The following is a 21,915-nucleotide window of genomic DNA, read 5'->3' as shown; positions in this document are numbered from 1 at the left end:
CAGTGATTCTAATTTTGTGTCTCCTACCAATTTGCCTTTGCACACGATGAATGTGACAGTGGTAGCCAGATTAGACTGACTATTTTGTTAAATACTGAGTTGCAAAAACAACAGGGTCAGAGTAAAGGCAAGGTTATAGAATTTAACCTCTTGAGACACATTGTCTCATAATTCCAAATACACAGGGTGGCTCTAATAGATGAGGAATGGACTATTACTTAGTAGATATTACTGATATTTACTAGCCATAGGAAGAAAAAATAGCAAATTAATTAGTGTCATATTTCTTCTAAGGTTAATTCTTTTTTTTTTTTAATTTTTACTTATTTTTGGCTGCATTGGGTCTTTGTTGCCGTGTGCGGGCTTTCTCTAGTTGTGGTGGGCAGGGGTTACTCTTCATTGCAGTGCTCGGGTTTCTCATTATGGTGGCTTCTCTTGTTGCGGAGCACGGGCTCTAGGCGCGTGGGCTTCAGTAGTTGCAGCACACGGCTCAGTAGTTGTGGCTCACGGGCTTAGTTGCTCCGTGGCATGTGGGATCTTCCCAGACCAGGGACAGAACCCATGTCCCCTGAACTGGCAGGTGATTCTTAACCACTGTGCCACCAGGGAAGTCCCCATAAGACTTATTCTTACAGTATATGTTTGAAAATTTTGAACTCAATAATTAAAAGCAAGATATGACTCCCAAATCAACAAATTAGTGAAAAAGAATAGTTAACACTGAAATAGATCCAAGGGTATATAAAAACTTAATACTTAATAATGGGAGTCTCACTAACCAATAGATCAAAAAATGGGTCATTTCACAGAAGACATTGGGAAATATACCTGCTTGAAAGATTCAAATCCACTTCATGTCAAAATAATTTCAACTAAACTTGAATGGTATTTCAACATTTTAACCACAAAAACACTAGACGAAAACATGAAATTTTAGTCGCATTTAACTGATCTCAGAAATGAAAAGGCCATTTTTAAACATAAAACCATTGGAAATATAAGAAAGAAAAGTTCAAGAGGTATTTTAGTATATTCTATCCTGTATTTTCTTCTAGCATTTAAAAAATATGTATTCATTTACTGTCATGAAAAATGCTGCTGGGAAAATCCTTATATGTGTGCCTTTTGCAAAGATACCCATATAATGAATTACTGGCAGTGGAACTTCTAGGTCAGAGGATATACATAGTTTAAATTTCAGTTGATAGGGACTGAAACTAGAAATAAGCTAATGGCTCATGAAAGTGCGTGTCTGCACACCTTTCCCAGCCCTACATATTATCAAACTTAAAAGGCTTTTGCCAGTCTAACAGGTAAAAAATATCTCATTGTTTCTTCTTGCACTTTTACATATTTTTCTTAGTTTAGCTCTTTAATCTACCTGTCATTTTATTTTACAGCTGGTCCGAGTTAAGGACTTCACCTTTTTTCCCCTTCAGGGATGGCAAGTTGTCCCAACAAACGGATGGCCATGAGTCCTAATGTCAGTTAATAAATAATCAGCCCTGGGAATTCCCTGGCCATCCAATGGTTAGGACTCAGAGCTTTCACTGCCAGGGGCCGGGTTCCATCCCGGGGAACTAAGATCCTGCGAGCTGCGTGGCAACGGTGCGGCCAAACAAAGCAAAACAAAACAAACGCAAAAACCAAACCAAAACAAACAAACAAAAAATCAGCCCTTTCCTCAACTGTTTGAAATGCTACATCCATCATATTCTCTTTTCACATGTATATATTGACCCTTTTCTGCACTCTCTCTGTTCTGTTCTATTATCTACTGGTCCGTTTGCCATTTCTCTGCCGCTCCCAACTTTATAAAATATTCTGATATCGGCGGGGCAACTAGTCATCTTAATATTCTTCTTTTTCAATAACATCTTGGCTATTCTCATCCATTTTCTCTTCTGGATACATTTTATTTTATTTTTTAAAATAAATTTATTAATTTTATTTATTTATTTTTGGTTGCATGGGGTCTTCGTTGCTGCATGCGGGCTTTCTCTAGTTGTGGCGAGCGGGGGCTACTCTTCACTGCGGTGTGCGTGCTTCTCATTGCGGTGGCTTCTTTTGTTGCGAAGCACAGGCCCTAGAAGCCCACGCACCGGAACGAAGAGTAGCTCCCACTCGCCACAACTAGAGAAAGCCCGTGCGCAGCAACAAAGACCCAACGCAGCCAAAAATAATTAATTAATTAATTAATTAATTTTTAAAAATGTCTCAAACATTTAGGGACCAAATAAATCATGTAGGCCTTCATAAGGAGTTTGTATATTATTTTAAATGTGATGGGAAGTCATGGAGTGCATTGAATAGGGGAATGACTTGATCTGATTCATGGTTTTGAAAGATCATGATAGTAGTTAGTGGAAAAAAGACTGCAGAGGTCCAAGAGTGAAAGAAAGGAGACTTGTGAGGAGACTAACATAATGGTCCAGTTGAGAGGTAATAGTGGCTTAGAATGGAATGGTAGCGGTGGATGTAGTGAAAAGTGGTGGGTTCAGTATTGATTTCGAAGATTTAGTGAAAAGGATTTGATGATGAATTAGAAGGATTGAAAATTGGTGGGGGACCTAGGGGGAAAGAGAATGGAGGAAAGAGAGGAATAAAAAAACTCCGATGCTTTTTGGCTTGAACAGCCTGGTGGATAACGATGCTTATTGATATTGGTAAGAAAGGGAGGAGGAGATATGGAGAAGAAATTAAGAGTTCGTTATGACCATGTTAGCATTAGACACCTGTGTGGAACAGTCAAGTGTGCAGTTGCACACAGAGTCTGGGATGCAGTGTAAAGTTCAGACTGCAGATATAAATTTGGGAGTCATCAGACTTCCCTGGTGGCGCAGTGTTTAAGAATCCGCCTGCCAGGACTTCCCTGTTAGCGCAGTGGTTAAGAATCCACCTGCCAAGGTAGGGGACACGGGTTTGAGCCCTGGTCCGGGAAGATCCCACATGCCGTGGAGCAACTAAGCCCGCGTGCCACAACTACTGAAGCCCACACACCTAGAGCCCGTGTCCACAACAAGAAAAGCCACCACAATGAGAAGCCCCCGCACGGCAACGAAGAGTAGCCCGCGCTCGCCGCAACTAGAGAGAAAACCCGTGTGCAGTAACGAAGACCCAATGCAGCCAATAAATAAATAAATAAGTAAACAAATAAATAAAATTACTTAAAAATATCAGTAATAAAAAAATTTTAAACTATGCATTTAAAAAAAATTTTGGGAGTCATCAGTGAATAGTTTTTAGAGCTATAGTCCTGGATGGTGTTACCTGGGAAGAGTGTATAGGAAAAGAAAAGATCCCATGACAAAGCCTGGAGTACTCCCAACAACCTGAGGTCTAGCTGCGGATAAATAGGCAAAGGAAAATGAAAACGGGTGGTCAGTCTATGTGGTAGGAAGAAACCAAGAATAGTGTGGTCTCTTACAAGCCAAGAGAACAAAGTTTCCAGAAAGAAGCAATGGTTTGACTTGTTACTAAGTTTCAAGAAGGAAACAGTGGTTCCCTTGCTGCTTCAGTTGGAACAGAGTCAGTAAGATCAGAAAAGTCATCATTTAGCTTCGGAAACAGAGAGGTCTGGTTATGTCATTAAAAACAGTCTCAGCAGCATCACGGGGATGGTTGCTTGACTGGAATGGGTTAAGGAGAAATTATGCAGTTGGAATTGGAAGTAGACTCTAGATAGAGACAACTCTTTTTTTTTTAATTAATTAATTTATTTTTGGCTGCGTTGGGTCTTCGTTGCTGCTCGTGGGCTTTCTCTAGTTGCAGCGAGCGGGGGCTACTCTTCGATGCGGTGTGCGGGCTTCTCATTGCGGTGGCTTCTCCTGTTGTAGAGCACGAGCTCTAGGTGCGCGGGCTTCAGTAGTTGTGGCACGCAGGCTCAGTAATTGTGGCTCGTGGGCTCTAGAGTGCAGGCTCAGTAGCTGTGGCACACGGGCCTCGTTGCTCCGCGGCATGTGGGATCTTCGCGGACCAGGGCTCGAACCCGTGTCCACTGCACTGGCAGGAGGCTTCTTAACCACTGCGCCACCAGGGAAGTCCCTGAGACAACTCCTTAAAATTTTTTGGGGGGACAGGGAGCAGAGAAATTGGGTAGAATCAGGAGTCAAGGTAGTTATTTTGTTTTTTGTTAAAATAGAAACCAGAACATATTTGTACAAAGATGGAAATGACCCCGTAGAAAAAGAGAAATTGATGAGGTAGGAGCAAGAATGGATAACTGGTGGAGCAAAGCTCTTGAGAAGGAGAGAGGAGACGGGATCTAGAATACAAACGGAGGGGTTGCCTTTAATGGTAGCAAGGCCTTGGCATCATGAAGGGGAGGATGAGGAACTGAGAAGCCAGGATATTGGATGGAAAATGTAGATAACATTTTGAAGAATAAAGTGGCTGAGAAGTGATAAGAATAGTGGAGGAAAGAAAGGATGACAGTGAGCCATGAACAAATGAAGGGGGAGTTAACAGGGATCAGTAGGTGACAGCATCTTGGTGTGGTGGCAGCTGGCATTAACATTAAAAGAGCTTGGGTTTTGTGTTTTTTGTTTTTTTTTAAATATTTATTTATTTATTTGGCTGTGCTGGGTCTTAGCTGCAGCATGTGGGATCTAGTTCCCTATCCCGGAATCGAACCCCGGGCCCCCTGCATTGGGAGCGTGGAGTCTTAACCACTGGACCACCACAGAAGTCCCAAGCTTGGGTTTTTGAAGGAGGAAGGAAGAGAAATGATTTGGGGGCAACATGAGAAGTTAGTTCGAAGATAAGAATACCTGTGAGAGGAAAAATAATCTCCTGTACTTGAAAAGTTGTAAGGGAGGTAGTTTTGCTAGGCGACAAACCAGTTTTCAGTTGGAAGAGGAAGTTGATGGAACATTTAGAGAAGAGGTTAAGAATAAAGAGGAAATGGCTGATAAAGATGTTGAAATCTGAAGGGTGGAGTGAAATGGTTAGGATGATTGGTAAAGAGCAGAGTACTGAATCAGATTAATAGAAGTAGAGAGTACCATGGAGATGCTAATCAGGGTAATGACGGATGACCTGGAGGCTACCGGTTGTGACTGAGTGAAAAGGATTATAGAGCATGATGGAATTATTTTTTTGTAATCTCTAGGAGTGGAAGGGAAGGTGAGTAAGCTGTTTAAGATGAGTAATATAGAGAGCTACACAAACTGTTGTCTCTTGCAGGTCTTGTGTTATGGAGGGTACTGAACTAGAATTGCTAATATTTCACTTAGGTTTTTTGCATTTAGTTATAAAATATGGTCTATAGATATCCTTCCAGCATTACAATTATTAGGTTTTAATAACAGGATTATGATTATCTTTCAAAACAAGCTGGGATTTTTTTCCAAGTGTTTTTACACTCTGGAACCATCTGGTGTAGTGCATTTTGACGTAGGGTATATCTTTGATTACATTTTCAATTTAATTGATCCAGTCAGATTTGCTACATTTTGAGGTGATTTAATTTATTTTTTAAATTTTATTTATTTATTTATTTACTTTCGGCTGCGTTGGGTCTTTGTTGCCGTGCGTGGGCTTTCTCTAGTTGCGGCGAGCAGGGCCCACTCGTTTTGGTGCGCGGGCTTCTCATTGAGGTGGCTTCTCTTGTTGCGGAGTACGGGCTCTAGGCACGGGGGCTACAGTAGTTGTGGTGCGCAGGCTCAGTAGCTGTGGCTCGCAGGCTCTACAGTGCAGGCTCAGTAGTTGTGGCACACAGGCTTAGTTGCTCCGTGGCATGTGGGATCTTCCCGAAGCAGGGCTTGAACCCGTGTCCCCTGCATTGGCAGGCGGATTCTTAACCACTGTGCCACCAGGGAAGCCCTACCTGTTGTATTTTTATTTTTATTTGTTTTTGCCTGCGTTGGGTCTTTGTTGCTGTGCGCGGGCTTTCTCTAGTTGCGGCGAGCGGGGGCTACTCTTCGTTGCGGTGCGGGGGCTACTCATTGCGGTGGTGTCTCTTGTTGCGGAGTACGGGCTCTAGGCGCACGGGTCAGTAGTTTTGGCACGCGGGCTCCGGAGTTGTGGCTCGTGGGCTCTAGAGCACAGGCTCAGTAGCTGTGGCGCACAGGCTTATTTGCTCCGCGCCATGTGGGGTCTTCCCGGACCAGGGCTCGAACCCGTGTCCCCTGCATTGGCAGGCAGATTCTTAACCACTGCACCACCAGGGAAGTCCCCAGGTGATTTTATTTATATGTTTATTGGTATAAGGATTTTTTTCTATTTGTATTTCTTGTCACATGTGAAAAAATGAACATTTTCTCCATTCCCAGTTCAGAACTAGTATCATTCCATTTGAAAAAACTCCAAGGCTGTAGAGGAAAGGGCACCCAGGAGAGCTGATGGTGATGTGGCCAAAAACTGGAAAAGGGAACTTTGATTCACGACAAGAACGTGTGCTGTTGAGAACATACCAACCTGCCCACTCTGAGGCTTATTTTAATGCCGTTGAAGTCCGTGCAAAGGTTTTAGCGCTTAGACTGTAACTTACCGGAGGAAGACGGGAGAAGATAACCGAACTGTTGGAGCACTGGAGCGCTGGGTAGTTTTTGTAAGCTATTTTCTGATCCCGCCTAAGGAGGAAAATGCTGCACCCAGGGCTCGTCGGAAAAAGTACTACTTTTAACAAAAGCTGAAAAGATGTGTAAAAAGACAGTTAAGCCTTTTAAGTCTCCGACATACCCAGGTATATGAAACGAGACTGTGCAGCCGATGGTGGAAATTTCCCGAGTTTTCTTAACACAAACTGGATTTGCTCTCTCAGCTCCCAGTCGGATCCATCCCACCGAAATCCAATTCAGCTGTGGCATGCTTTTTCCAGCCTGTTCGCAAACCACCTTCCGAAGTGAGGTTTCCCGCCATTTAACTTAAAGAAATGAAGGTCTTTCCTCCCAGATTCTCTACACTCGTGGGAGGCCCAAGCCCACACAAGGCGAGCAGCGGAACGCCCAGGGCAGCAGACTGCATCATGATCCCCAGGACTGAGCAAAAAGGTGACATCAAATTGGTAGATAAGCGTTTAGCACCCGCCGAAAGGCGGGAGGGCGAAAACGCCCACTGCAAAGCGAAAACCAGCCAGGTCGCCTGGGAGCCCAGCGCCCACGGTGGGAGGAGGGAGGGCGGCCGTTGCGGGGAGGAGCGAGGGTTGAGGGCGGAGGGCGGGTTCGCTACAACTCGACTCCGGATTGGTCGGGCCCAGAGAGCCGAGTGACGTCAGCCGGCGAGAACGTCTGATTTGTGTGGTGGGCGCGGGCAGCCGGCGGAGGCGTATTACGCAGGCGCAGCTGGTCGGCTCATTTCCCCCTGGCGCTTCTGCCAAGCTCTGGCGGACAAGTCTCGACATCGTGCGCCCCCCCCACCCCCGACTCCGGGACCGCTCCCTCCCCCTTCTCGGCGTAGTCGAAGATAAACAATAGTTGGCCGGCGAGCGCCGAGTGTGTATCCCGCCGCCGGATTCGGCGGGCTGCGTGGGACCGGCGGGATCTCGGCCAGCCGGCCATGGCGGGGCTGTACTCTCTGGGAGTGAGCGTCTTCTCAGACCAGGGCGGGAGGAAGTACATGGAGGACGTTACTCAGATCGTGGTGGAGCCCGAGCCCACGGCTGAAGAAGAGCCCTCGCCGCGGCGGTCTCTCTCTCAGCCGTTGCCTCCGCAGCGGTCACCGCTGGCTCTTCCTGGCGGCGAAATCTCGGGGAAAGGCCCGGCGGTGGCAGCCCGAGAGGCTCGCGACGCGCCGCCGGACGCCGGGGCCTCGCCGGCTCCCGGCTGCTGCTGCCGCCGCCGTTCCTCGGTGGCCTTTTTCGCCGTGTGCGACGGGCACGGCGGGCGGGAGGCGGCACAGTTTGCCCGGGAGCATTTGTGGGGTTTCATCAAGAAGCAGAAGGGCTTCACCTCTTCCGAGCCGGCGAAGGTGTGCGCTGCCATCCGCAAAGGCTTCCTCGCTTGTCATCTCGCCATGTGGAAGAAATTGGGTAAGTTCCCCAGCTTGTTTGGCGCCCGCCTCTTTTTCAGGCAGTTTGGGGCCTTTTTAGCGCCAGTCCCGCGGTCCCCCGGCACGGAGAGCGCTCTCAGTGTCCATCGATGGGAGGGAAGACTTTTCTGGGTCTCAGCGCTCTTTCCAGGGTGGAGGTGCGGGCAAACAAAGTGGCTTTGGGAAGGATAGGATTGTTGTCTCCCTTCAAACGCTCATCGCTTTATTTCCAACACCCCCCCCCCGCCCCCGCCAAGGATCAATGGGGAGCAGTCCTCTCCCTTCGCGACTTCACTTTGGTGGCCGCCAGCGGAAACGTGTTTGAAACCTGGCGCCAGATTTTGGCCAAAAGATGCACTGAAGACACGTTGCTATCTGGGACAGGCGAAGGAAGCGGGAGGTGGCAAAAATTAGACGAGATCGGGTGCGTTCAGGGTGGTATGGCTGTAGACAAGACGGCAAAAATTAGAGTGTTTCCTTCCGATCTGTCATAATTTTGCTGTTGAAGGACTTGCCCCTGTCGGTTGCCTCCTACTGGTGGTGTCAGTCTTCCAGAATTGATCCTGGGTGGCTGGTAGTTGGAGTAAACTGTTGGATAATTCAGAAAGGCTAAAAAGTTATCATCTAGCGACTTAAAGTCTTGGAAGGAATTCGCTGTGGTGGTCATGAAATGTTTCTAAGATCTTTATGCTTGTCCGGCTTATGAAAAACAAAAGCGCGGAATGCGTTCCTACTGCTTAAACCGGCCGGGTTAAGGCGATGTGTTAAATTCACCTAGGGCTTTTTAAGAATGCACTTCCCCCCCCACCCCCACCCCCACCCTTTGGTAGTTGCCTCAGCTAATTGCTGTCAGATCGTTCTCCACAGTTCCTAGTTAAAAGTACTTGCAAATTTTAGCTGCCCGTCAAAGTAGCAAGAGATAAGGAATTACTGATGTGCCAAAAGGAGAGACCTTCATTTCTAAAAATTTGGTGTAGTTGTAGTTTCATCTAAGCTTTAAGTGTTCTCTAAAGCAGTCTGTGTTCCTGTACCCAACATATGTTATCATACAGAGTTATAATTGCTTACCCATTGCTGTGAATGAATGGTCTGAATCTTTTTTTAAGAGAAAAGGTAATACTACTTCTGTCATTTTAAAAAGTCCTGTGGTTTATGGTAGAATAGTGTTGCTTTATTTTCAGCAGAGGGACAGAGACATAGAGAAGAGTGTAAAGGTTGGTCAAATACAGAACATTTTAAAAAGGTATTGTCATAGAGTTGTAGAGTAGCTTCTTTCAAAGTCTCTTTTCTATTTGCCTGGCTTTTTGCCAGGAATCATTTGATTGACTCATAGAACAACCAGTCCGCCGGTGGGAGGCGTTTTCCATCCAATCCCAGAGGTCCCTATTATGGGTTTGTTTTGTTTCTGTGTAGGCAGAGCACAGCTGAAAGCACCAGCAGTATATTCCAGAAATTTGTCATTTCATTGCTTGCAGGGCAAGTAGGAGTGGACAGCAAGACAAGATAGAGGAGGATTAGACACAAAGAACGATTTAGAGTCCTGTTTATTTTGCAGCACACTTGGGGCAACGTGAATTTGCCATATGTTTTCACTAAAAGGATAAAGTATAAACCCTGTTACTTGAACATATTTTTTAATAAAGCAGAAACCATGCTGTTAAATGTGAATGTGTATGTTTTTTGACATATATGTACTTTTTGAACCAAGATTTATACACCAAATGTTAAAGTTTGCTTTGTTCCACAGTTAACATTGTACTCCATCATCAAAACTTGAATTAAAAAAAAAAAAAAAAGTATGCTGAGCATATGGAAGTCTTGACACAGGAAACTCCCTGTGTCGAGTTTCCACTTTTGTAGTTCTCAATTGGTTATTGTAGTGGTTCTCAAACTTTTTGCTCTCAGAACCCTTTGTACTCAAAAATGATTTAGGGTCCTAAACAGCTTTTGTTGATGTGGGCTACATCTATCATATTTACTGTTTGAGAAGTTAAAACAGAAATTTTAAAAATATTTATTAATCTATTAAAAATAAACTTATTGTATGTTGACATTTTTAAGTGAAAAATCAATTTTTCCCCCAAATAAAAAATATTGAAATAAGAAATATTCTCATCTCTGCCTCTGCATTCAGTCTGTTATGCTATGTTTTCTGGTGAAGTATGTAAAGGAAAGGCAGTCTCACACACATATATCGTAGGAAAAGGGAGGAATAGTTTGTCTTTTCAGATAGTTGTGGATATTCTATACCAAAGTGGTAGTTTCTTAAGACTAGTCAAAATAGAATCTGAAACCTCATCAATGAACTTTTCTATTTTTACATTAAGAGCCATTGGTCTGTCTTGCACTTTGAATCAATTTTTTACCCACGTGTGATTTTGTGACATGGTGCATTAGTCTTTTGGAAAATAATGGTTCACTGAATTATGCGGCTCTTCCAAGTATTGATGCATTTCATTATACAATACTAAAGTATCCACATTTGTTAATATCACTGATCTCTTCAGAAAAGTCTTAAGATTGGGAAGTTATCAAGTTCATTGTAGTGGACATACATATTCTAAAATACGAGGTTTTGGGATTTCCCTGGCAGTCCAGTGGTTAAGACTCTGCGCTTCCAATGCAGGGGGTGTGAGTTTGATCCCTGGTGGGGGTACTAAGATCCCATATGCCACATGGTACGGCCTAAATAAATAAATAAATAAATAAATAAATAAAATAAGAGGTTTTAAGCAGCAGTTAGAAATTTATCACTGGCAACAAATACTGTCAGTTGTTTCTCTTGAAATGAAAAACTCACTTTGTTCATTTTGAAGAAAATGTACGCTAAATGGCCAAGTCGCCGTCTTCTTCTTTTTTTTTTTTTTTGGCCGCGCCATGTTGCTTGCAGGATCTCAGTTTCCCAACCAAGGGACACGGCAGTGAAAGGCCAGAATCCTAACCACTAGGCCATCAGGAACTCCCTGCCCAAGTCTTATTAACCCATTTTATCAGTCTTTCAAGTAAAAATGATGGTCTGTTAAAATTGTGGCTACTTCATTTCATAACTCACACAATCACAAGTGCTTTTCCTCTATACAGCCATAGTATGCAACAGAAGTCTATTATGCAGCTTCTCTTCTTGTCTTACAGAATGTTAAAAAGACGTGTATTCATGGGTGGAAGTTTAATAAAATTAATTTTTATTGCATCATCAAGGACATTCTTAAGTTAAACTGGTTTGCCTTTTTTTTTTTTAAGTTGTGAGTGGCTATGGTGAGTGCAGTGATTACTAGTTCACTTTGGTACCACTGTCTTGACTCCTGCTAAGGCACCAGCAGTTTTACTAAGCACTGCTTTTTTTTTTTTTTTTTTAAGATTTATTTTTAAATTTATTTTATTTATTTTTGGCTGCGTTGGATATTAGTTGCAGCTCGCGGGATCTTTCGTTGTGGCGTGCGGGCTCTTTGTTGTGGTGCGCTGGCTTCTCTCTAGTTGTGGCGGCGGGTTTTCTCTTCTCTAATTGTGGCGAGCAGGCTCGAGGGCGCGTGGGCTCTTTAGTTTGTGGCACGCGGGCTCTAGTTGAGGCGCGCGAGCTCAGTAGTTGTGGCACGAGGGCTTAGTAGTTGTCCCGTGGCGTGTGGGATCTTAGCTGCCTGACCAGGGATCAAACCCATGTCCCCTGCATTGCAAGGCGGATTCTTTACCACTGGACCACCAGGGAAATCCCCTAACCACTGCTTTTGAACCATCAGTGCAGGTATCAACACAGTGCAAAGGGCAAGTAAACTCAGATTTATTAAGAAAATAGTTTTGGCCTTGTGGAATCCCTGTAAAGATCACTCATACCGTTGTGCGGTAACTGCTGTGTTTTATCTGCCTCTCAGCTAAATCTTGACGTCTTTGGGGGCAAAGATACCGCCTTACATATCTTATAGTTAATCTCTTAGGGCTAACCGTGCATTCCTTGCCCAAAGTAGCTGCTAGTTTAGTTGAATTTCTGTGGGTGTAATGGTTAAATTGGCTTTCTTACTTTTTCTTTAATTAAAAAAACTTCCCCCTTTAAAAATTGTAAAATACACAGATTTACCATTTTAGCCAATTTTATGTGTACAGTTTAGTGGCATCAAGTACATTCTCAATATTTTGCAATAGTCACCACTGTCCATTTTCAGAACTTGTCCGTTACCCAAATGGAAATTCTGTACCCATTCAACAGTAATTCTCCATTATCCTCTTCCCCAGTCCCTAGTAAACCTCTATTTTACTTTCCATTGCTATTAATTCACCTATTCTAGGTACCTCATGTAAGCGGAATCATACAGTATTTGTCCTTTTTGTGTCTTATTTCATTTAGCTTAATGTCTTTAAGGTTCGTCCACATTGTACCATGTATCAGAATTTTCTTCCTTTTTAAGGCTGAATAATATTCCACTGTATATATACACCACATTATGTTTATCCATTCGTCTATTGATAGACATTTGGGTTGTTTCCACCTTTTGGCTGTTATGAATAATGCTACTGTGAACATAGGTATACAAGTATCTGTTTGATTCTCTCTTTTCATTTCTTTTGGGTCTAAACCTGGAATTGGAATGGCTTGGACATTTGGTAATTCTGTATTTAACTTTCTGAGGAATCACCAAACTGTCTTCACAGCAGGTTCACTGTTTTACATTGCCACAAGCAGTGCTACAAGGGTCCTGATTTCTCCACATTCTTGCCAACACTTGATATTTTTCTTTTCTTAAAAAATAATAGCCATATTAATGGGTGTGAAGGGCTTTCTTATATTTTTAAAGAATACCTTCTTTGTCTTCCTAAGCCTTTTTTTTGGCCCGCGTGGCATGCGGGATTTCCCCGACCAGGTATAGAACCCACGCCCCCTGCATTGGGAGCACAGAGCCTTAACCACTGGACCACCAGGGAAGTCCCCTAAGCCCTTATTGGGCTTGACCTCTCTAGCATTGTTCTAGTGCTTGTGTACTCTTGCCAAATAAAAAAGGAAAACATAATTTATCCAAAAATTTTTATATGACTTATTTTTATCTTGAGGCTGGGGGATTTGATAAATATAGCATGGAGTGAGAGAGTATGTGAATATATCGTTTTGTTTTTTTTTTTTGGCCATGCCATGCGGCTTGTGGGATCTTAGTTCCCTGACCAGGGATAGAACCTGGACCCCTGGCAGTGGAAGCGGGGAGTCCTAACCAACTGGACTGCCAGGGAATTCCCAAAATATCCTTTTTTAAAAGTAATTTTTTTCATATTTTTATTACTTCTTGATCTTAAGTTACAGTATGTGCCTGATTTATGTATTTTCCTATGTCTGGATTTACTGTTCTTGTGTTATGCTTGCCTTCTAAGAAATAATGTTTCAAAGTTTGTGTGTGCTTCTTTAGGTTTATTCGTTTGAAATAATGTTCTTAATATCCTTTTCTTTTGATAGTTCAGAGAAGATAGTGAACAACATGCAGCTTTTATTCCTTTGAGCCATAGTTCATTGACTTATGTTATCAAGAGAGCCATTAGAAAGATAATGACATACTCTTGAAATAAATGTAGTGTGATCTCTGATGTGATTACAGGAAATTTGCCACAGTATTTGTAAAGGAAGATGTAATATGGGACGTTTTGTTTTTTTAATTTGTTCAAATGAAAATCAGAGCATTTACTTAAAAGAATATGGCCAAATGAATGAATTATGAAGAAGCTGGTCCTAACCTAAATTGTTGGTTCTGGTTTTGGCACATAGTTTTCATTATCTTAAGTTTAAAGACAGAGACAGAGACGGACAAATGCAGAAGAGGGGTGGAAGGGGTAAAGGGAAAGACAGGGAAAGCCAGATAGAACTAAACTGGAAGAAAACCTTTATTAAATCATAGAATTTTAAACCTGTATCTTTATTTTAGTTTGATATTTCTCAGTTTTTACCATCAAGGACCTTCACCCTCTCACACATCACATGGTCTGAATGAGTTTGCCATATTTATCAAGTACCAGTTTTTTCCATTTTTGTTAATCAGTCATTACTTTCAATCAGTATTAGCAAATCTCTGCTACATGTTGTTGCATATATCTATAGTTCATTCCTTTTTTTATTACCGAGTAGTATGCTGTTGTCTAGATATACCACAATTTGTTTATCCATTCACCTATTTTATATATATATATTTAGGCTGCGTTGGGTCTTTGTTGCTGCACGTGGGCTTACTCTAGTTGCGGTGAGCAGGCTTCTAACGTGGTGGCTTCTCTTGTTGTGGAGCACGGGCTCTAGGTGCACGGGCTTCAGTAGTTGTGGCACACGGGCTCAGTATTTGTGGCTCGCAGGCTCTAGAGCACAGGCTCAGTAGCTGTGGTGCACGGGCTTAGCGCTCCGCGGCATGTGGGATCTTCCTGGACCAGGGCTTGAACCCGTGTCCCCTGCATTGACAGGCGGATTCTTAACCACTACGCCACCAGGGAAGCCCTCCATTCACCTGTTTATGGGCATTTGGATTGTCTACAGCTTTTGGCTATTACAAATAAGCTGATGTAAAGCTTTTCTTTACAGAAGTCCACTAATAAATGTAGAAGGAATGGGGACTTCCCTGGTGGTACAGTGGTTGAGACTCCACGCTCCCAATGCATGGGGGCCTGGGTTCGATCCCTGGTCAGAGAACTAGATCCCACATGCATGCTGCAACTAAAAGATCCTGCATGCCACAAATAAGACCCAGTGCAGCCAAATAAACAAATACATATATATATTTTTAAATTTTATTTATTTATTTATTTATTTATTTATTTATTTATTTATTTATTTATTTATGGTTTATTTATGGCTGTGTTGGGTCTTCGTTTCTGTGTGAGGGCTTTCTCTAGTTGCGGCAAGTGGGGGCCACTCTTCATCGCGGTGCGTGGGCCTCTCACTATCGCGGCCTCTCTTGTTGTGGAGCACAGGCTCCAGACGCGCAGGCTCAGCAATTGTGGCTCATGGGCCCAGTTGCTCCGTGGCATGTGGGATCTTCCCAGACCAGGGCTCGAACCCGTGTCCCCTGCATTGGCAGGCAGATTCTCAACCACTGCGCCACCAGGGAAGCCCCATATTTTTTTTTAAATGTAAAAGGAATGATAGAACCCGAAAATCTCATTTGGTAACCATCATAATAATTGATTCAGCCAAGAAACATCAATAAATGCTACAACTAGTAGGTAAAACTTTGAGGAACAGAATTGCTATATTACTTTCCTAGAGGTGCTGTAACAAATTAGCACAAATTGGGTGGCTTAAAACCACAGAAATTTATTCTCTCATGGTTCTGGAGGCCAGAAGTCTGAAATCCAGGTGTGAGCAGGGTTGATTCCTTTTTGGAGGTTCTGAGGGAGAATCTGTTCCATGCTCTCCCCTAGCTTCTGGTGGCTGGCAGCAATCCTTGTCATTTCTTGGCTTGTAGATGCATCACCCAGTCTTCACTGTCTTTATATTGCCTCCTCTGTGTCTTCTCCTCTTCTCTTCTCTTTTAAGGACACTTGTCTTTGGACTTAGGGCCCACTGTAATCCAGGGTGATCTCTTCTTAAGATCTTTAACCTAATTACATCTGCAAAGATCCTTTTCCCAAATAAGGTCACATTCACAGGTTCTGGGTGAGCATATCTTTTATTGAAGTTGCGGGGGGGCACCACTCAACCCACTCCAAGGATATTTATGTCGTCTCAGATAATCTCCCTATGAACACTTTTTAATTACAAAAGGAAAAGGATTATAGGGGGAAACCTGGTAGACAGCACCTTAATTGAGTGATCAAGAGTATCATCACTTTTAACGGGACAAATTGAAATTGTATACTGCCTGCAGGGAGAAGATCATATTTAATACTTCTGTGATACTCCTGCCAAAAATGTGTAATCTGATTACAAACATGAGGAAACATGAAACAAACCCAAACTGTGAGACATTCTTGAAATGACTGGCCAAGTACTCCTAAAAAGCATCAAGGAAACACTGAGGAATTGTTCCAGATTGGAAGAGAATAAAGATACATAATAAGTAAATATAACAAGGGATCCTGAATTTTATCCTTTTACTATAAAGCATATTGTTAGGATAGTTGATGAAATTTCCATGAGATATATGGATTAGATGGTTGTATGGTATCAATGTTAATTTCCTGATTTTGATGGTGTATTATAGGAATTAGATACTATAATAGTATTTGGGAGTGATGGTATATTTTGTTGGCAGTTTGCTTTCTATTGGTTCAAGAAAAAAATTCTTTGGATTATTCTTGGGGGAAAAAAAAAAAGTAAACCTGAAGAAGCAGGTCTCAGATCAGAAACCTTGGATACCTCCAGGAATCTAGGTAGCAGTTTCATCAGAGCCCTGCTGCTGGATGCATACCAGGCTATATTTATTTGTTTCAGTACAGAGAATAAGTCAGAAACTTGCAGCAGCATTTGGAATCACCATTTGATTATAATTCCATGTCATTTTCCAAGAGCTATCAGACTTTTGCAGTGGTCAAATTATAGAATGGAATATATCGCATCACCACCTCAGCTCATGTTTTAATGGTGACACCAATCTTTGTTATTCTTTGAGAGATGTGATAACGCTTTTAATTTTCTATTTTGGAAGAGAGTATCATTGGTGGTCTTGCACTTGGCCTTTTCTACCCTAATAGGCTTTTGAGCAATCAATGAAGAGCTATGACGGGAAGCTATTAGTTGCTGAGGTTATTTGGGGACCAAACTAGCTGTGGCATAGGTTTGGGATTCCATTGGTTCTGAGGTGGACTGTATTGAAAGTCCTATTTAGTACCTGACCTCCATGAGCCTTAGCTCTTATCAGTGGACTGTGGCTGTGTTCTGTAGCCCCAGAATTATTATCTTAGAGCCATCGTTCAGTAGTTACTCAATGTTGTGGTTATTTCTTTTTCCTTGGTGTATAGCTACATGTGAAAATGGCCACATATCACTTTGAAGAAGGTTAACAATTCTTTAACTAAACTTGGAAGATTTTCTTTTTGTTTTTTGTTTTGTTCCCTGTTTTTTTGTGAAAGACCATTCTGCAGATCCAATTTTTCTTCTGCCCTGTTGTCAGCAAGGTAACCGTACCAGATTTTCTTTGGGTAATTAACTGCTCCTATCTGATCTCTGTCACCTCAGGGTTCTCCCATCCACAGAGATCAGGGAACCCATTTTCATTGCAGCCTCTTCCCTTAGTATTTCTTGCCTAGACAGAAGAGTCAGTAAAATGTGTTTAAAAGATTTTAGTGTACCATATATAAAATAGACAAACAATAAGGATTTACTGTATAGCACAGGGAATATATTCAATATCTTGTAATAACCTATAATGGAAAATAATAATAATAAAAAAGAACATATAGGGACTTCCCTGGTGGTCCAGTGGTTAAGGCTCCATGCTTCCGGGCTTCCCTGGTGGCGCAGTGGTTAAGAATCCGCCTGCCAATGCAGGGGACACGGGTTTGAGACCTGGTCTGGGAAGATCCCACATGCCGTGGAGCAACTAAGCCGGTGCGTCACAACTACTGAGCCTGCACTCTAGAGCCCGCGAGCCACAACTACTGAAGCCCACATGCCATAACTACTGAAGCCTGTGCACCTAGAGCCTGTGCTCTGCAACAAGAGAAGCCCCCGCAATGAGAAGCCCCGGCTCGCTGCTACTAAAGAAAGCCCACGCAGAGCAACGAAGACCCAATGCAGGCAAGCAAGCAAGCAAGCAAGCAAGCAATAAATAAATAAATAAATAAATAAATAATAAATATTTAAAAAAAAAATCTGCCTGCCAATGCTGGAGACACAGGTTCAAGCCCTGGTCCGGGAAGATCTCACATGCCACGGAGCAACTAAGCCCATGTGCCACAACTACTGAGCCTGCGCTCTAGAGCCCGCGAGCCACAACTCATGAGCCCATGTACCACAACTACTGAAGCCCGTGCACCTAGAGCCTGTGCTCCGCAACAAGAGAAGCCACCGCAATGAGGAGGCTGCGCACCACAACTTAGAGTAGCCCCTCGCTCGCCGCAACTAGAGAAAGCCTGCACACAGCAACGAAGACCCAACGCAGCCAAAAAAATAATAATAATAAATAATAATAATAATAATAAATTAAGGGAAAAAGAGGACTGCGCTTCCACTGCAGGGGGCACCGGTTCAATCCCTGGTGGGGGAACTAAGATGCCACATGCCACATGGCGTGGCCAAAAAAAAAAAAATATATATATATATATATATATGTATGTATATATATATATATACACATATATATAATTATAACCAAATCACTTTTTTTATAACAATGGTTTTTTTCAATTTATTTTATTTATTTATTTTTGGCTGCATTGGGTCTTCATTGCTGCACACAGGATTTTTCTAGTGTGGCAAGAGGGGGCTACTCTTTGTTGTGGTGCGCAGGCTTCTCATTGCCGTGGCTTCTCTTGTTGTGGAGCACGGGATCTAGGCAGGCTTCAGTAGTTGTGGTTCGTGGGCCCTAGAGTGCAGGCTCAGTAGTTGTGGCGCATGGGCTTAGTTGCTCCGAGGCATGTGGGATCTTCCTGGACCAGGGCACGAACCTGTGTCCCGTGCATTGGCAGGCAGATCCTTAACCACTGCGCCACCAAGGAAGTCCTTAGTCTTTGTTTTAATGACTTAATGCACATTTTCTAAAGGATACTTAAGTCGGAGTTCATATACTATCTGATACTGTCTTTTTAATATGCTCCTAGTTTTAAGTCATTTTTTTTAAATTAAAAGATTAAAATGTAAAGTAGAAAACAAGAAAGGCTAACTAAGGAAGACAAATTAAAGAGGTAGCTTCCTTAATATATAAATTTATTGTAGTTTCAATCAGAACCTCCACAGGGTTTGTTTTTTAATTTTGCAAGTTGCTTCTGAAGTTCATATGGAAAAATACTTGAGAATATTGAAAAAGAAGAATAATTGGTGGATACTTAAACTCCCTATTATTAAAAAGCACCATAAATAGATTAGTAGGATGAGTCCAGAAATAGATCTGAGGCAAAATGTAACATATGATAAAAGGTGACATTTCAAATGAATAGGGAAAGCATGGATTATTCAGTATTTTTAGATCATTGTGGAATATCTTTCGTATGTTAGTGCTTTTGACAAAAAATGTGATTTAAATATTAACATTGCTTTGAATATCCTTTTTATTTTTAGCTTTTTTTCTCCTTTTTCATCTCGTTTTAGGTGCTTTTTGCAAACAGCTAAATTACTTGTATGCTGTAGGTAAATTTTGTTTTCTGAATGTGGTTAAGAACCCTTGTTTCTGGGAGTTCACTTCGTTCGCATTTATTATGATAATAGATTTTTTTTTTCAGGTTCTTAGCTGCAGAAGACAATGTTTTCTAGTTTTCTTTTTTTTAAAAAAGGAAAAAAGAAAATGTTTTAGCAAGAGCTATAGTTAACCCATAAAATAATTGAATGGGCTAAAGAAACATACACCATACTCTACGCTGGGCTTCTGGAAATGACGTCTGTAACCAGACTGCAAAACTGCATGGGCTAGGGAGCTGTCTGCTGTGATCTGTTTGCAAAATTGATGCCTTCTTCCTGCTGCTTGTTTTTCTTTTAACTTAAAAAAGGTGTGAAATATAACATAGCATGCATACATAAAAGGCCATAAAACATAAATGTACACTTTAATAAATAATCATAAAATGAACACCATCCAGTTACAAAAGAGAACATTGCCTGTACACCAGAAGCCCCTGTATGCCCTTTCTGATCTCATATTTCTGTCTTCCCCCAAGAGGCAACCACGATCTTGACTTTGTGATTATAGGTCTGTAGTGATTCACTTATTTTTCTTAATAGTTTTACCTCTTGTCTGTAAATATGATAGTGTTTTTTTTTTTCCGAAGAAAATCGTGCTGAATGTATTCTTTTATCTCATCCTTCTTGTGAGATTCTCACCCATTGTATGTAGTATATAGTCTGTTGTTACGTTGAAGGACATTTGAGCTGTTGCCCGTTTTTAGCCCATATGAACAGTGCTGCTATGAACATTCATACGTATTGTGTGTCATGAATTTATGCTGTATACCAGTGGGTAGTGAGTAGTCAAGAGTATACGTATCTTCACCTTTACCATATAATGCCTAGATGTTTTCTAAAGTAGTTGTACCAGTTTATACTCCTACCAGTAGTTGATGATAGAACATGTTACTCCACATTCTTAACTTACTCTTGTCAAACTTTAATTTATGCAGCAATCTGATAATTATGTTGTGGTATCTCATTATGGCTTTTATTTTTTAATTAATTAATTTATTTATTGAGTTATTTATTTATTTATTTATGGCTGTGTTGGGTCTTCATTGCTGAGCACGGGCTTTTCTCTAGTTGTGGAGAGTGGGGGCTACTCTTCGTTGTGGTGCGCAGGCTTCTCATTGAGGTGGCTTCCCTTGTTGCAGAGCATGGGCTTTAGGCGTGGGCTTCAGTAGTTGTGGCTCACGGGCTTTCGAGCGCAGGCTCAGTAGTTGTGGCACACGGGTTTAGTTGCTCTGCGGCATGTGGGATCTTCCCAGACCAGGGCTCGAACCCGTGTCCCCTGCATTGACAGGCGGATTCTTAACCACTGTGCCACCAGGGAAGTCCTCATTATGGCTTTTAATTTGTATTTCCATGATGATTAAAGAAGCCAAACACCTCTGCATGCTTTTTGGCTTTTTGGATTTCCTCATTTGTAAAAGCCTGTTCAGGTCCTTTATCTGTTTTTCTATTGAGTAGTCTTCTTGATTTGATTTGTTTTAGCATTTTATATATTCTGGATACCATTCCTTTGGTGTGTATATATTACAAATATATCCTCTTCCATTCTGTGAGTTGTCTTTTCACTCTAGTAATCATATCTTCTGAAGAACAGAAATTCTTCATTTTGATGGTAGTACAACTTCACAATCATTTTCTTATATGGCTAGTCCATTCTTTGTCTTTAGGAAATCCTTCCCCACCTTGAGATCATAAATGTACTTTCTTGTGCATTTTCTAAGCATTTTAGCTTTGCTTTTCATGATAGGTCTTTAATGTACCTGGAATTGATGTGTGTGTGTGTGTGTGTGTGTGTGTGTGTGTGTGTGTTTGGCATCAGGGACACAAAGTTGTTTGTTTGTTTGTTTGTTTAATTTTATCCCAGTTCCATTTATTGAATGTCTGTCCTTTCTCCACTGTTCATATATTAGGTGTCTGAATATGCATGGATCTGTCTCTGTGCTCACTGTTGTATTTGTTCACTGGCTTTTACAACTTTTCCAAACAGGTCTTATTAGAGATTTGTTAGCATTGTTGGCAGATACAGCACACCTTTCGCTGTTATTGTGAATGGGATCTTTTTTTTTTTAAGTTACATTTTGTAATTTTTTGTTGCTGTTTTACAAAAATAGAATTCATATTTTATATAACTATTTATATCCAGTAACCTTATTGAACTTTATCAATACCAGTAATCTATCCGCAAATGTTTTCTTTAGGGCCTTTTTTTTTTTTTTTTTTGGTGACTCCACTTGGTGCCTCTCAGGCTGGTTGCTTTTCTTAAATACATAATGGTGATAACAACAAAAACTAATGTTTATTGAGCACTAACTATGTGTCTGGTACTGTTGCTGATAGTTTTACATGTGTATATGCCTGTGTATGTGAATTTCTAGCTTCATCAATATTGGTAGCTGTTCTGGTTTCCCTTAGCATTTGTGAAGGTCATTATTTCGTATACTGCAAGCAGCCCTCTGTTGTGAGTGACAGGTCACTCTGGAGGGTGGGTTCCATCTGTGGGATGGGATGGGATGGGGAGATGCACTGTAGTGCTCAAGAGATGGCTTTTCAGCATATATAATATTGGAAAAGAAAAGAACTAGTTAGCCCAAATATATTAGAGAAGGCTTGTGGCTATAAAAGTTGTGTGGCACCCGTCCATTTGGGGGGGGGCACTTATTTCT

General features: G+C 41.9%; 1 protein-coding gene across 1 annotated transcript in view; it reads left to right on the top strand.

The window, feature by feature from the left end:
• The first annotated feature begins 7,291 nt into the window (after positions 1-7,291).
• The window catches only part of PPM1D (protein phosphatase, Mg2+/Mn2+ dependent 1D), a 52,905-nt gene continuing 38,281 nt past the window's right edge, over positions 7,292-21,915 (top strand). The window contains exon 1 of the mRNA XM_068530509.1: positions 7,292-7,969. Within this exon, the coding sequence (XP_068386610.1) occupies positions 7,498-7,969 (472 nt within the window). The 5' untranslated portion in view covers positions 7,292-7,497. The remainder of the gene's footprint in view (positions 7,970-21,915) is intronic.

Source organism: Eschrichtius robustus, chromosome 20, assembly GCF_028021215.1.
Source record: "Eschrichtius robustus isolate mEscRob2 chromosome 20, mEscRob2.pri, whole genome shotgun sequence".
Taxonomy (NCBI): Eukaryota; Metazoa; Chordata; class Mammalia; order Artiodactyla; family Eschrichtiidae; genus Eschrichtius; species Eschrichtius robustus.
The sequence above is the reverse complement of the archived record's forward strand: the minus strand, read 5'-3'. Positions and strand labels throughout refer to the sequence as shown.